Genomic DNA, 16,128 nt, shown 5'->3' on the forward strand with positions numbered 1-16,128 from the left:
CACAAACATATTAATTGGTCCAAAAATACACTTAGATAGAATGAATAATATCTAGTATTTGGTAGTACAATAGGTTGCTGTAGTTAACAACGATTGTATATTTTAAGTAACTAGAGGAATGGAATTGGAATGTTCCTAATACAAAGAAACAATAAAGGCTTGAGATGATGGATACCCCAATTACCCTGATTGATCATTACACATTGTACAGCTGTACAAAAATATTTTCTTTATATCCTTATTCCATAAGCTTTTTTGTTTTTTAATTTCTTTTTTTTTTTTTTTTTTTTTTACTTTTGAAACTTTTTTGTTGAACACTGAGACGTGGCTGGGCAGGGTGGCTGACACTTATAACCCAACACTTTGGGAAGCTGAGATGGGAGGGATCACTTGAGGTCAGGAGTTCAAGAGCAGCCTGGGCAACATAACGAGACCCTGTCTGTACAAAAAAGAAAAGAAATTAGCCAGGCATGGTGACATGCACCTGTAATTCTAACTACTTGGAAGGCTGGGGTGGAAGGATCACTTGAGCACGGGAGGTTTAGGCTGCAGTGAGCCATGATGGCGCCACTGCACTCTAGCCCGGGCAACAGAGTGAGACCCTGAATCCAAAAAAAAAAAAACCCCAAAACAGAAAACTGAGACAGAGGGCCAGGCGCAGTGGCTCACGCCTGTAATCCCAGCACTTTGGGGGGCCAAGGCAGGCGGATCACCTGAGGTCAGGAGTTCTAGAACAGCCTGGCCAACATGATGAAACCCCATCTCTACTAAAAATACAAAAATTAGCCAGGTGTGGCGGCACACACCTGTAATCTCAGCTACTCGGGAGGCTGAGGCAGGAGAATCACTTGAACCTGGGAGGCGGAGGTTGCAGTGAGCTGAGATCACGCCACTGCACTCCAGCCTAGGGGATAGAGTGAGACTCTCTCTCCAAAAAAGAAAACTGAGACACACTATCCTAGGCCTACAGGGGGGTCGAGATCATCAATATTACTGTCCTCCACCTCCACATCTTGTCCCACTGGAAGGTCTTCAGGGGCAGTAACATACATGGAGCTGTCATCTCCTGTGATAACAGTGCGTTCTTCTGGATACCTCCTGAAGGATTGCCTGAGGCTTTTTACAGTTAACTTTAATTTATAATTTGAAGAAGTACGCTCTAAAGTAATGATGAAAAGTATACTTTAGTAAATACAGAAACCAGTAACATAGTCATTTATTATCATTATCAAGTATTATGTACTGTCCATAATTGCATGTGCTAGACTTTTATAGGACTGGCAGAGCAGTACGTTTGTTTGCCAGCGTCGCCACAAACATGTGAGTAATGCATTATTACTCACATTAACCATTACAGTGGTTACCACATCACTAGGCAAGGAGAATTTCTCAGCTCCATTGTAGTCTTATTGGACTACTGTTGTATATGCGACCCATCATTGACGGAAATGTCCTCATGTGGCAAATGACTGTAGTTTTAATTTCAATAAAAAACTATAATCTACATAGAATAGGAAAAGATAAGTATGTTAGCTGTACAAGGGCAGAGTTTTTGTGTTTTTTCACTGACTTATTCTCAGTGTCAATAACAGTATCTGGCATAGAATAGTAACTGGTCAATAAATATTTGTCGAATAAATAAATGCTGTGCATAGAAAAACACTCTAACTTTATTAGGCCTTTAAGGCAAAAAGTAAGTTTAAATAAACATTTTCTCATCTCTATTCAATTTAAATTTTTGACACCTGAAGTAAAACTTAAATTACTGTCTTCTTGCATTATCTTACAGAGATTTGTAAAGAAAGCCTCTAATATGTATAATGGAGTAAAAAAGAAACTTTTTTCCCTTCTAGTAAACGAAGCAAAAAAGGAGATAAAAATGGGAAAGGCTTGAGACACTTTTCAATGAAAGTGTGTGAGAAAGTTCAACGAAAAGGTACAACATCGTACAATGAAGTCGCTGATGAGCTGGTATCAGAGTTCACCAATTCAAGTAACCATTTGGCTGCTGATTCGGTAGGTAAATCATGAACCTGACATTGATTTTGATGGATGATGCTACCTCTTTGTGTTATCTTTGTTATCGATTTGAGGAATCACGACTATACTTGAGGGTTTCATCCTTTATTTTGGGGGATTTTGTTGTTGTTGTTGAGTTTTTTTTTTTAGGCGGAACCTCACTCTGTCGCCCAGGCTGGAGTTCAGTGGCATGATCTCAGCTCACTGCAACCTCTGCCTCCCAAGTTCAAGCTATTCTTGTGACTCAGCCTCCTACGTAGCTAGGATTACAGGCGTACACCACCATTCCCAGCTAATTTTTGTATTTTTAGTAGAGACAGTGTTTCACCATGTTGGCCAGGCTGGTCTCAAACTCCTGACCTCAGGTGATCCACCTGCCTTGGCCTTCCAAAGTGCTGGGATTACAGGTGTGAGCCACTGTACCTGGCCTTAGTTGTTTTTTTGTTTTTTTTTAACATTTAAAAAATATTTGGCCAGGCGCGGTGGCTCACACCTGTAATCCCAGCACTTTGGGAGTCTGAGGTGGGCGGATCACGAGGTCAGGAGATCGAGACCATCCTGGCTAACACTGTGAAACCCTGTCTCTACTAAAAATACAAAAAATTAGCCAGGCATGGTGGCACGTGCCTGTAATCCCAGCTACTCAGGAGGCTGAGGCAGGAGAATTACTTGAACCTGGGAGGCGGAGGTTGCAGTAAGCCAAGATCGTGCCACTGCACTTCAGCCTGGGCAACAGAGCGAGACTCCATCTCAAAAAAAAAAAAAATTTGGTCACCTATCCAATAATTTTTTATTGTTTCTGAATCTTATTGTTTCTTCAATGTCTAAGTCAACAAGAAAATTTTATTTTTAATTGGACAGGGAATATATAAATATGTTTATAAAAAAATCAGTTGTCTGGCAGAGTCTCAAATAAATGGAGTACAGTGGTGCAATTTCGGCTCAGTGACACCTCTGCTCCCCAGGTTTAAGTGATGCTTATGCCTCAGCATCCTGAGTAGCTGGGACCAAAAATGGCAAGGCTCTGCCTCTACAGAAAAAAAATTTTTTATTTTTTTTTTTTTTTTTTTTTGATATGGGGTCTCACTATGTTGCCCAGGCTGATTTTGAACTCCTTGACTCAAGTGATCCTCCAGCCTCAGTCTCCCAAAGTGCCGGAATTACAGGCATGAGCCACCATGCCTGACCTCTACAAAAAGTTTTTTTTTTAAATTAGCCAGGTGCTGTGGCACAAACCTGTAGTCCTAGCTACTCCAGAGGCTGAGGAGGATTGCTTGAGCCCAGGAATTCAATCATGCCACTGCATTCCAGCCTGGGCAGCAAAGCAAGACTTCGTCTCTTAAAAAAAAAAAAAAAAAAGAAAGACTTCGTCTCTTAAAAAAAAAAAAAATATATATATATATATATATATATGGCTATGACTGTTTCTCTACAGCACTGATTTAGCCCTATCCTATTGATTCTGATATATTATTCTTTAGATGTTCTGTAATTTTGGTTTTAATTTGTTTGACCTAAGAATTGCCTTAGAAAGAGTTCTTACAGTTCCAAGTTTTGTTTGTTGCTTTAAAGTTTTACTTTTATTACTTAATTTGTCCAGAGAATATGATTTGAGCTATTTCCCTTTTTTTTTGTATTACATTGAGATTTTCCTTGGGAGCCATTATATGGTGATTTTCTTTTTCTTTTCATGTTCTCTAGGCACTTGAAAAAAAAAAGTATATAGCATTCTGTTTCTGAGTGAAAGCCATGGTTCTCACAATGATCTGCAAGCCCCTTTGTGATCTTGCCCACCACTACCTCACTAATCTCGTCTTCTGCTATGCACTTTCTCATTTACTACCCTCCAACCACATGTCACTATGCTCCAGCTATATGTTTTGTCCCTGATCAGGCCATTACACTTGCTGTTTCCTTTGCCTAGAGCAGTCTTTGCTAGGTATTCATATGGCTTCTCTCTCCCTGCCTTGTGATCTTCACTCACCTGTCACCACAATGAAGCATTTCTTCTTAGCACTTTTCAGTATCTGAAATACATTTTTACTAATACCCTATCACCACCATCTTCCCAAGATATAAACAAAGGTTGAGTTTTTTTCTCTTTATTCACTGCTTTGTTATTTTTCTGGTAATTTAGAATGCTTGTAGTCTCAGTTCTTCAGCTGGTTACCTTTATAACTTAAGTTCCTTGAGTTACCACCTGTAGACAGTATCTATTGGTTATGAAGAAAAACGTATGTTTTTTTCCGTCTTCCATTTTTCTCTTCTACCATAGGATTCAGATTAGATATATTAGTATATTTGTTAATAATACTACTATAGGCTGGGCGCAGTGGCTTACGCCTATAATCCCAACACTTTGGGAGGCCGAGGTGGGTGGATCACAAGGTCAGGAGTTGGAGACCAGCCTGGCCAACATGATGAAACCCTGTCTCTACTAAAAATACAAAAATTAGCCGGGTGTGGTGGTGGGCGCCTGTAATCCCAGCTACTCAGGAGGCTGAGGCTGGAGAATCACTTGAACCCAGGAGGTAGAGGTTGCAGTGAGCTGAGATCTCACCACTGCACTCCAGCCTGAGCAACAGAGCAAGACTCTGTCTCGGAAAAATAGTTGTTTTTATTACTTTAAATACATAGATTGTGCTGACCCCTTTATTATTATTTAATCTGCTTTGAATAACATCCATATCCCTTCCAATATCAAAAAGAGGAAATTGGCATACCTATCACATTGCCTCCTCCCAGTACTTGTTGTTACAGTATCATTGTTTCTACAGGGTCAAGATTTCTTTTTTTTTTTTTTCTTTGAGACAGAGTCTAGCTCTGTCACCCAGACTGGAGTGCAGTGGCTCAATCTTGGCTCACTGCAACCTCCATCTCCCGGATTCAAGCGATTTTCCTGCCTCACCCTCCTGAGTAGCTGGGATTACAGTCATGCGCCACCACGCCCAGCTAAATTTTGTATTTTTTAGTAGAGATGGGGTTTGCCATGTTGGCCAGGCTGGTCTTGAACTCCTGACCTCAGGGGTTCCGCCCGCCTCGGCCTCTCAAAGTGGTGGGATTACAGGCATGAGCCACCACTCCTGGCCCATTGTCAAGATTTCTAATATTTACATTCAGTTCTATAACTTAAATCCCCCACTTATTTAGATCTAGTTTTATATTTAAGTGGATTCAGTGTTCTCCACCATCCTTTATTATCGTTGCATTTCCTGAGGACCTTGTTCCATAATGTAAACCAACATGGTTTCCTTCATTGAGTAAGTCTTACTATCAAAAAATAGAAGAAAAAGGCCGAGCACGGTGGCTCACGCCTGTAATCCCAGCACTTTGGGAGGTCGAGGCAGGCAGATCACGAGGTCAGAAGTTCAAGATCAGCCTGGCCAATATGGTGAAACCCTGTCTCTACTAACAATAGAAAAATTAGCTGGGCATGGTGGTGTGCACCTATAGTCTCAGCTACTTGGGAGGCTGAGGCAGAAGAATCGTTTGAACCCGGGAGGTGGAGGTTGCGGTGAGCTGAGATTGCGCCACTGCACTCCAGCCTGGGCAAGAGAGCAAGACGCTGTCTCAAAAAAAAAAAGAAGAAGAAAAATGGTCAGCTGAACTGAACAGTGTCCCTTGTCATATAGAGGATTATATTTTGGTACAAGTTCCTAGTCCCATTGTAGATTGGAGACAGTTTGCAGATCAGCAGCGGTCAAGGAACACATTTTGAGAAGCACAGTTTTACCCAGAACTTGAATAAATGTCCTTGATTTTTTTAAGTCTAAAATCCTCCCAGGTAATGCAAGGGCTTAGAACACTTTACCTCCAATACCTTTTTCTGTTAATATATATACTATTTATTGTCATGTATATTAAGTTCTGTATTCTAGACTCCATAAGGCATTATTATTGTTTTATACACTGAAAATTGAGATTTACCCACATATTTACTTTTTGGGTTGGTCTTCATTCTATCCTACATATCTAAGCTCCCATCTTAGATGATATTTCTTCTACCTAAAGAAATCCCTTTAGTATATTTCAGTGTAGATCTGCAGGTAACATGATCTTTATTTTTAAGATTATTTTGTTTTATATTGTTTGAAAGTATTTTTATTTCATCTTTAATTTTGAGGGATATTTTCACGGAATATAGAATTCTTTTGGATGTTTTTGTCAGTTGGCTAAATAAAAAAATAGAATCCTTCCAGCACTTTGAAGATGTAATATTAATTTGATATATTCATATCATGTGACTGTATCTTAACCCTTAAAATTTATCACTCAATGAAAATATTTTTTAGCAGGCTTACGATCAGAAGAACATTAGGCGAAGAGTTTATGATGCTTTAAATGTGCTAATGGCAATGAACATAATTTCAAAGGAAAAAAAAGAAATCAAGTGGATTGGCCTGCCTACCAATTCTGCTCAGGAATGTCAGAATCTGGAGGTAAGTGAGAAAATCTGTTCATGAATAGCTGTTTGCATTATTTTACATCACAGGCATTTTAATTTAAAAATGTAATTGTAATATAAAATATTTCCAATTTTTCATATATACTATGTCATTTTTTAACAGACTGTAGAGTTTTAGAATTGGAAGGTGCCTTATAGGTATAGTCTACAGTTTAATTTGCAAATGATGAAACTGAGGGATATAAAAGTTAAATAACAATTTGATTTTACTGTTTTTTAGAGAAGATTTTTATTTCATCCTAAGTTAATTCTGAGCACTCTACTAATAAACTTTTGGTGAAATGGTATCTTATTTGATGAGATGCTTGCTGTATATATCCAAAAAAAAAAAAAAAAATGGATCAAGCTGGCTGTTTATTTCCTTTATTGGTTACACAATATTCTGAATATAGCTGCGAAAGTCAGACTTTTACATTTGACTTTAGAAATAGTAGCAACAGAATGAATAGTGTTTCCTTTGTGTCTTTACCAGAATGGATAGAATTTTGGAATGATGTATGCAGAAGCATTTTTAGTTCTGTTAACTTTAAGCATTATAGAAAATTCTTCCTAAATGAGCATTTTCCCTGACATACTGTTTCTAAATTGACTTGACATAATTTTACTATCATGGCCATAAATGGAGTAAACTGAGGTTAAATATGGCTTTTGGGCCAGGGGCGGTGGCTCACGCCTGTAATCCCAGCACTTTGGGCGGCCGAGGTGGGTGTCAAAATGGTAAAACCCTGTCTCTACTAAAAATACAAAAATTAGCCAGTGGCGGATGCCTGTAATCCCAACTACTTGGAAGGCTGAGGCAGGGGAATCGCTTGAACCCGGGAGGCAGAGGTTACAGTGAACCGAGATGGTGCCATTGCACTCCAGCCTAGGTGACAAGAGCAAGACTCCATCTTTAAAAAAAAAAAAAAAAAAAATATATATATATATACACACACACACACACACATACATACATATAGCTTTGGGAGATAATTAAGATTGGTTTCCTGTTTTTCTCAGTCTTTTTTCTCCCCAGCAATTCAGTTATTTGGTATTATTATACTTATGGATGGAGAGAGAAACCAGATATTCATCAGAAGCTATACAATATTTTTTATATGCTACAGTGGAAATATCCTCCTTTTCTTGTTTTTCTTCCTTCTGATAGAGTGGAATTTGAGCATCATTTTCATGACCAGTAATATTGAGCTGATACCAAAGACTCATTAAGCAAAAAAAACCTATTCACATCTACCTCGTGCTTAATCACAGATTATACAAGGCAAATCTCTGACCCCAAGGAACTGTCATTCTAACCGGGGAGAAGAGAAATGTAAAAGAGCTACCAAAAATGTGATTACTCCTAAGAAAGAAATGTACAGGTTCTCTGCAAAGAGGGATGAGGGAGGGCTTTACCAAGGAGATAATGGCATGAGGTGGGAGTAGTTTGCCAAGTGGATAAGGGTGGGGAGGGCCTTCCAGGCAGAGGTGCTGCATGGGCTGAGACAGGCATGAGAAAGCTTGCCTGGAGCTGGGTGTGGCTAGGGAACAGCCATGCAGAAAGGAGGATAGATATCTAAGTGTTAAGCAGTGGAGACCTGATCTTGTAAACAAAGGGAAGCAGTTGATAAATTACAAAGAAAAGGGTTGATAGGATGTTTTTTAAAGGATCACTCTGCCAGTAGGTTGGAAATAAAATTAACAGGTAGGGAAGGAAATGGAATGGGGGAGGTGGATTAGAGATGGTCTGAGTTATGGCAGCGGCCATGAGATTGGAGAGGCGTTTTAGAGGTAGAATCAGTGCAGCTTGACCTGGTTGGATGAGGGACAGGTAAGGGGCCTGGCTTGTCAGAGCTTCTGATAAAGGGATGCTCCTACAACATCTTTTCAAATGCAGAACACCACACAGATTTTACAGTGAATCTTAAGTAATTTGAAAGTAAAACGTGGTGGATAGAGGAACCATGAATGGAAACTCCTAGTACAGACTAGACTGGATGCGGAGCAAGTAAGAGGTAATCTGCTGGAGCAGACAAGAAAAATGTCTTATTTGATGATTGAAAGACAAAATTGTAACAAATTTAGTTTAAAGATCTTAATTGCCTTTTATTTGTGATTCTAGAATCTGGCAACACCTCACTAGTAAGTAGAATGCGTGTTCCTATAAGCTGAGCAGAAGAGGTTGAACATTCTTCAATGTTTTAAAGATAGAGAAGCAGCAAAGGCGGATAGAGGCAGAAACAGAACAAAAAGCAGATTGGACATATCAATATCACTTTCCTTGTAAGGGTAAAATAGAGAAGACTCTCTTATGCCAGCTGCAACTGGCCTGTTTGGGTAGTTTGCTATTCTCTCTTTCTCTCCTGATTTCCTAGGTCAGATAAACAACTCAGTTTTGGCCTGGTGGCATGGAACTTCAGCATGAGTGACTCCATTTTAGTTTGGTCTCCTGGGCTTTGTGCAGGAGCTCAGTCCAAACCAATGGGCTCCTATAAATTTTATTTATTTATTTTTTTTTTGAGTTGGAGTCTTGCTCTGTCACCCAAGCTGGAGTTCAATGGCGTGATCTTCGGCTCACTGCAACCCCCGCCTCCCGGGTTCAAGCAATTCTCCTGCCTTAGCCTCCCAAGTAGCTGGGATTACAGGCACCTGCCACCACGCCTGGCTAATTTTTTTTTTTTTTTAGTAGAGACGAGGTTTCACCTTATTGGCCAGGCTGGTCTCGAACTCCTGACCTCATGATCCGCCCACCTCGGCCTCTCAAAGTGCTGGGATTACAGGCTGAGCCACCGTGCCTGGCCATAAATTTTCTTAATAGATGTCATTGGCTTTTGCCCAAGGAGACAGTGAGGAACTCAACTGCAAGGAAGTTCAGACCCTAATGTCTGTTTTCTCTAAGTAGTTATCAGATTGAGAAAAAAAGCAGTGGTTCCAACCGCTGGAAAATTTGTCCAATAAGCATGTTTTTTTTTTTTTTTTTTTTTTTGAGACAAGGTCTTGCTTTGTTGCCGAGGCTGGAGTGCAGTGGCGTGATCTCGGCTCACTGCAATCTCTGCCTTCCAAGTTCAAGCGATTCTCCTGTCTCAGCCTCCCAATTAGCTGGGACTACAGATGCGCACCACCACACCTGGCTTTTGTATTTTTTGTAGAGATGGGGTTTCTCCATGTTGGCCAGGCTGGTCTCAAACTCCTGATCTCAAGTGATTCACCCCCCTCGGCCTCCCAAAGTGTTGGGATTACAGGCATGAGCCACCACACCCAGCCTACCATGATGTGTGAGATATCTGTATTATCAGCTGTCCTCATTGGAGAGTCAGCTAAGCTGAAATTGTAAATAAGATCTTGCCTTATTCTTAGAGGAGTAATATAACAAAGTAATTAATAATAGAGTCCCTGTAACCGGAGGATTTAGGTTCAAATCTTGGCTCTTGCCATTCACTAGCTGCGTGACCTTGGGTAGTTACTTAAGCCCTCTGCCTCCATTCCCTTCGATGCAAAGTGGATAACAACAGGACTTAACTCATAAGGTTTTTGTGAAGATGAACTAAGATGTGTGTAAAATGCTTACTTTTGTGTTGGCAGATAGAGTGAGTATAAACTAAGTGGTACTATTACTTTGATTAGAACTTGAATAATAATTGCAACAAGTACTGCTAACAAGTATTCATTAAGTGTATGATTTCATTTTTGATGACAGTTGCCACAGATCTGATGTTGTGTCTACTTGTTCACTCCAACCCCTGCCCCCTACAAAGATATGATTTGTCTTTATTCATATCGTTAAAATGGGTTGAGTTTCTCTAGGGAAAATTGTTACCTCAGAATAGGGACCTGGATGGCTGGGCGTGGTGGCTCATGCCTGTAATCCCAGCACTTTGGGAGGCCGAGGCGGGCGGATCAGGAGGTCAGGAGTTCAAGACTAGCCTGACCAACATGGCGAAACCCCGTCTCTACTAAAAAAATACAAAAAAAAAAAAAAAAAAAAAAAGAATAGGGACCTGGAAAGTGAATGATACTTTATACTCTACCTATGTTCATATTATTTTGTAACCAATGTTTTAAAGATAGAGAAGCAGAGGCGGATAGAACGGATAAAGCAGAAGCGGGCCCAGCTGCAAGAACTTCTCCTACAGGTAAAGATGCCAAGATGTTTTCATTACCTTCCCTGTTTCTCCACTTCCTGCCTTTTGGAGTCAGTGTGTTTTCTAATTGTGGTGCCTCTGAGTGGTGTGTGGTGAGCCCATGCCAGGGCAGCCTCTCTCACCTACTAGCTTGTTGCCATCCACGTGCTCTGCCTTAAGATGGTCCCGTCTCTTACCATCATCTCAGCTCCACAGCAGCTTCCTTGCCCTGTGTGTGACTTACACCAGGCAGCAGTTCACTGTTGACACCCAGGCCTCTCTAAACATAAACTGTCAGGGGTCTTTTTGTGTTTGTTTATTTTAGCCCGAATTTGGAATATCCACTAGTGAAGCTAGTTAAATTTTAGGTGCTTCAAGTACAGTAATCAAATGTGCCTGTAATACTTATTTTATTGGTAAATGACAGAATGGCATGAAATAGGTCAGTAAGATTTTTGTTGTTGTTGTTTTTTGAGACTGAGTCTCACTCTTTTGCCAGGTTGGAGTGCAGTGGTGCGATCTTGGCTCACTGTAACCTCTACCTCCCGGGTTCAAGCCATTCTCTGCCTCAGCCTCCCAAGTAGCTGGGATTACAAGTACCCACCACCACGCCTGGCTAATTTTTTTGTATTTTTAGTAGAGACGAGGTTTCACCATCTTGGACAGGCTGGTCTTGAACTCCTGACCTTGTGATCCACCCGCCTTGGCCTCCCAAAGTGCTGGGATTACAGGCATGAGCCACCGCACTGGGTCTGTTTCAGTAAGATTTATAGACATACCAAAATTGAGGCCGGGCGTGGTGGCTCACGCCTGTAATCCCAGCACTTTGGGAGGCCGAGGCGGGTGGAACACGAGGTCAGGAGATCAAGACCATCCTGGCTAACATGGTGAAACCCCGTCTCTACTAAAAATACAAAAAAATTAGCCGGGCACGGTGGTGGGCACCTGTAATCCCAGCTACTCGGGAGGCTGAGGCAGGAGAATGGCGTGAACCCAGGAGGCGGAGCTTGCAGTGAGCCGAGATCGCGCCACTGCACTCCAGCCCGGGCGACAGAGCGAAACTCCATCTAAAAAAAAAAAAAAAAAAGAAATACCAAAATTTAGGCTGGTTTTATATATATATATAGTTATATATAATATACATTATTATATATAAATAATAATGTTTTGTTTGAAGAGAATATTGTGCAGCTTTAAAAAAAAAAAAAAGCTGAAACTGACAGTTTATTCCTATGCTCCTGCCTGTAGAATTCTACCAAACGCTCCTCCTTGAACTCCTGTGCTGCCGTCTTCTTCCCTGCCGGCAGCCTCTCTGTTGTCCCTATCCCTGCAGAGTTATCTGCAGTATCCTCTAGCAGCTCATGCCCCAAACCCTGTGCTGGGGCCTTCTTAGAATTTCCTCAAAACCATGGAACATTTTGGAGATTAATTTTTTTGGCATGTTATTTTAAAAAACCTGTTTATCAGCATGCCTACAGTTATCTGCCTGTCAGAAAGAATGGTGCTGGGCAAGATCGCCCTCGTGTGTAGGACTTTCCCGTCTCTAGATGCCTGATGCAAAGAATGAAATCATATTTTTTCCCTGCTTACCTCTGCACCATGAACATTGTTCTTTTATTTTTTAAAGTCCTGAACTTCTTTTTCTCTACTGTCTCTCAAACCAAATATTTATAGAAGAGTTCCACCCAGGGGCAACCTGGCTGTCAACATTTATAGAAACAGGTCTCTCTAAACATTAAAGTGAAACCCAAAGTATAACTGAAATCAACTTGTGGTCTTCTGGTAAACATAAAACTTATTTCTGAAGGCCGGGTGTGGGGCTCACGCATGTAATCCTAGCACTTTGGGAGGCGGAGGCGGGCAGATCACCTGAGTTCAGGAGTTCGAGACCAGCCTGACCAACATGGAGAAATCCCGTCTCTACTAAAAATACAAAAAATTAGCCAGGCATGGTGGCACATGCCTGTAATCCCAGCTACTTGGGAGGCTGAGGCAGGATAATCTCTTGAACCCAGGAGGCAGAGGTTGCAGTGAGCCGAGATGGCCCCACTGCACCCCAGCCTGGGCAACAAGAGTGAAACTCCGTCTCAAAAAAAAAAAAAAAAAAAAAAAAATTTCCTCCTAGCATTTCAGTTTTTTTCGTTTCATCAAATAAATTAAGTTGTCATAGAAAGTAAATTAAGCAGCCAGGCGCAGTGGCTTACTCCTGTCATCCCAGCACTTTGGGAGGCCGAGGTAGGCAGATCACGAGATTAGGAGTTTGAGACCAGCCTGACCAACATGAAACCCCGTCTCTACTAAAAATACAAAAATTAGCCAGGTGTGGTGGTGCACACCTGTAATCTCAGGTACTCAGGAGGCTGAGGCAAGAGAATCGCTTGAACCTGGGAGGCGGAGGTTGCAGTGAGCCGAGATTGCACCACTGCACTCCAGCCTGGGCAACAGAGCGAGACTCCACCTTTTTTTTTTTTTTTTTTTTTTTTTAAAGTAATCCATTTGCTGTGGCTAAGCTCACTTGATTTTTTTAATAAGCTAATGTCACAACTCGCTCATGTCACATGACACAAGTAACTATTACCTACTTGCTACCCCCTCTCTTTTATTTTTGGTAATGTAATAGAAGAATAGTGTGAGTAAAGCAAACCTGTAGATAATCCCAATATCCTACTTTTATCTCTATAATTGCCCTTTCCAGCCCTTAAACCTTTTCCATAATGAACGCATAGGAAGATGAATGAACACTTAAAGCTGTTCAGCCTCTGGAATAGATGTTAATGAGTTTGAAAAAGAACAAAAGGCCAAAGGAAATCAATCAAAGGGCAACAAATAAGTCAGTTGAAAATAAGTGGATTATTTTTCCTTTTACTATCCAAAATAACATTATATGGTATATGAAATTTGTGACAGTGTTTAAAAAACATTATTATGACCAGGTACAGTGGCTCACGCCTGTAATCCCAGCACTTTGGGAGGCCGAGGCGGGCGGATCACAAGGTCAGGAGTTCGAGACCAGCCTGGCCAATATGGTAAAACTCTGCCCCTACTAAAAATACAAAAATTAGCCAGGCATGGTAGTGGGTGCCTGTAGTCCCGGCTACTCAGGAGGCTGAAGCAGGAGAATCATTTGAACCCAGGAGGCGGAGGTTGCAGTGAGTCGAGATCGCGCCACTGTACTCCAGCCTGGGCAACAGAGCGAGACTCCGTCTCAAAAAAATAATGATAAATAATAATAATAAAAACATTATGTTTTTACTGCTCTCTTCACTTGAAAAACCATTGATACTATTAAATGTACACAACATTAAATAGTGAATCACAAATACATAAGGGCCATTAGTTATCACTGCTTATATTCCCCCATATACCAGGGTGCTCTTGTGGCACTAGGGGACACCAAGTTAGGCAAAGTGTAGGAACAGCTCTTGAGATGTGTATTCCAGTAAAAGGGAAGAGAAGCTATGCAGGAGTATTTAAACATTTCATTCTTTTTCTCAGTTCCACAGTTTAATCGTAATTTTTCCTCATTATTAAATGAATTAAGCAATGAATTAGTTTTTTAGCAACAGAAAATAATGAAATGTAACCTCAATAATGTTTGGTAGTGATATTGATAGTGCTAGTTATTGATAGTGATTTTTGGACACACTTAGGTCTACAATAAATTGGTGTTCATTATTTTTTGTGCATTTCAAAGAGTAAATGTTCCCCTTTTGGGGAGATAGCACTCAGCCATTTTAAGATAATAGTAATCTTTTCTTTTCTCTTTTCTTTCTTCCTTTCCTTTCCTTCCCCTTCCCCTCCCTTCTCTTCCCTTTTCTTTCCTGTTTTTCTTTTTCTTCTTGAGAAAGGGCTCTGTTACCCAGGCTGGACTGTAGTGGCACAGTCATAGCTCACTGCATCCTCGAACTCCCAGGCTCAAGAGAACTTCCCACTTCGGCCTCCCAAAGTGCTGAGATTACAGGTGTCAGCTACCATGCCTGGCCAATAATAGGAATCTTACTGAAACTTTAGTTAAGGTCCAGAACCTGAAATAATACTGATTATAAGATTGCTAAAATGTAAAAAATTTATCACTACTGGGTGACAAGATATAACTATAAGCTAATGAAGGAGAATGAATGGCTCTGACTTGAGGAACTTTTAAAACGTTATCTGTTTCTTGAGCAGATGAAAAACTTGAACTGCATACAGTCTTTCTAGCTGTGAAATTCTATCATACATTTACCTTATTAAAAAAAGGGAGATCACTTGTTTGTTTGTGTGTTTGTTGGTTGGTTGGTTGGTTTTTCTGAGACAGAGTTTTGCTCGTTGCCCAGGCTGGAGTGCAGTGGTGCAATCTCGGCTTACTGCAGCCTCCGTCTAAAAGGGAGATCACTTTCTTTGGCTTTTGAGTAATGGTTATAACCAAAAGTAGCAGCAAGATCCAGTAAAAAGATTTAGGCCTTGATGTATCTTATAATTAGTGCTGAGACTCAGTTACCTCATCTGGAAATGTCTGGTTGGGGAAGGCTGGGGCTGGATTCCAAACTGTGCCCAGAGGCTGCTGAGAAGTTCTGTGGAGGTGCCTTAGAAACCATGTGGCTGTGCTTGAGGGCAGAGGTGGCAGAGCTTAGGACCTGGCCTTACTGCAGCCAGCCTGAACAGTGCCACTTCCATCTGTTTTACATGAGTTTTGTTTGTTTTTTGTTTTGAGACAGGGTCTCATTCTGTCAGGCTGGAATGGAGTGGTATGATCTCTGCTCACAGCAAATTCTGCCCCCTGGGTTCAAACAATCCTCCCACCTCAGCCTCCTGGGTAGCTGGGACTATAGGTACATACCACCATGCCCAGCTAGTTTTTGTATTTTTTTGTAGAGATAGGGTTTTGCCATGTTGCCCAGGTTGGCCTTAAACTCCTGGACTCAAGCAATCCACCTGCTTTGGCCTCCCAAAGTGTTGGGATTACAGGCGTGAGCCACTGTGCCCGGCCTCCCGTGAGATTTTATTTGAAGAAACGATTTTGTGGCTTTAAAATGTTTGCATATCCCTGGGCTACACATCCTAAAGGGCATATTTGACCCCAAACTGTCAGGAGTCTGTGTTATATAAATGGTATCACCCTTGCTATGTCATTTGCTGAAGAGTTCCAGGTGCCTGCTGGTTCCCAGATTGTGAGGTCTTGTTTCTATGGATGATGGAAAAATGTATTTATTGAGTTGGATCATTCTTTCTTAAATGTTTAATTTTTAAAATTCATTCATTAGTGCAGGTGGGATGTCTCTTTAAACTCTAATTTTAAACTATATTTTAAAGGTATTATCTTAATTCTTTTAAATTCCAACTCACTTATGCACAATTGACCATATTCTTTTTATTGATCATTACAGCAAATCGCTTTCAAAAACCTGGTACAGAGAAATCGACAAAATGAGCAGCAAAACCAGGGCCCGCCGGCTCTGAACTCTACCATTCAGCTGCCATTCATAATCATCAATACAAGCAGAAAAACAGTCATAGATTGCAGCATCTCCAGCGACAAGTGAGTGGAGAACTAGGGATGGGTGC

At 40.9% G+C, this 16,128-nt stretch overlaps 1 protein-coding gene across 15 annotated transcripts in view; it reads left to right on the forward strand.

Annotated features, from left to right (window-relative positions):
- Window positions 1–16,128, forward strand: part of TFDP2 (transcription factor Dp-2) — a 193,162-nt gene that overhangs the window by 166,976 nt on the left and 10,058 nt on the right. For 12 of the 15 annotated variants that reach the window (XM_058433376.1, XM_058433375.1, XM_032143360.2 and 9 more), the window contains 4 exons: window positions 1,854–2,016; window positions 6,312–6,458; window positions 10,528–10,596; window positions 15,951–16,102. In XM_058433376.1, coding sequence (XP_058289359.1) covers window positions 1,854–2,016; window positions 6,312–6,458; window positions 10,528–10,596; window positions 15,951–16,102 — 531 coding nt within the window. The remainder of the gene's footprint in view (window positions 1–1,853; window positions 2,017–6,311; window positions 6,459–10,527; window positions 10,597–15,950; window positions 16,103–16,128) is intronic. The other 3 variants (XM_032143361.2, XM_058433373.1, XM_058433371.1) reach the window with 1 other exon arrangement.

The sequence above is a fragment of the Hylobates moloch genome, unplaced genomic scaffold, assembly GCF_009828535.3.
Source record: "Hylobates moloch isolate HMO894 unplaced genomic scaffold, HMol_V3 SCAFFOLD_22, whole genome shotgun sequence".
Taxonomy (NCBI): Eukaryota; Metazoa; Chordata; class Mammalia; order Primates; family Hylobatidae; genus Hylobates; species Hylobates moloch.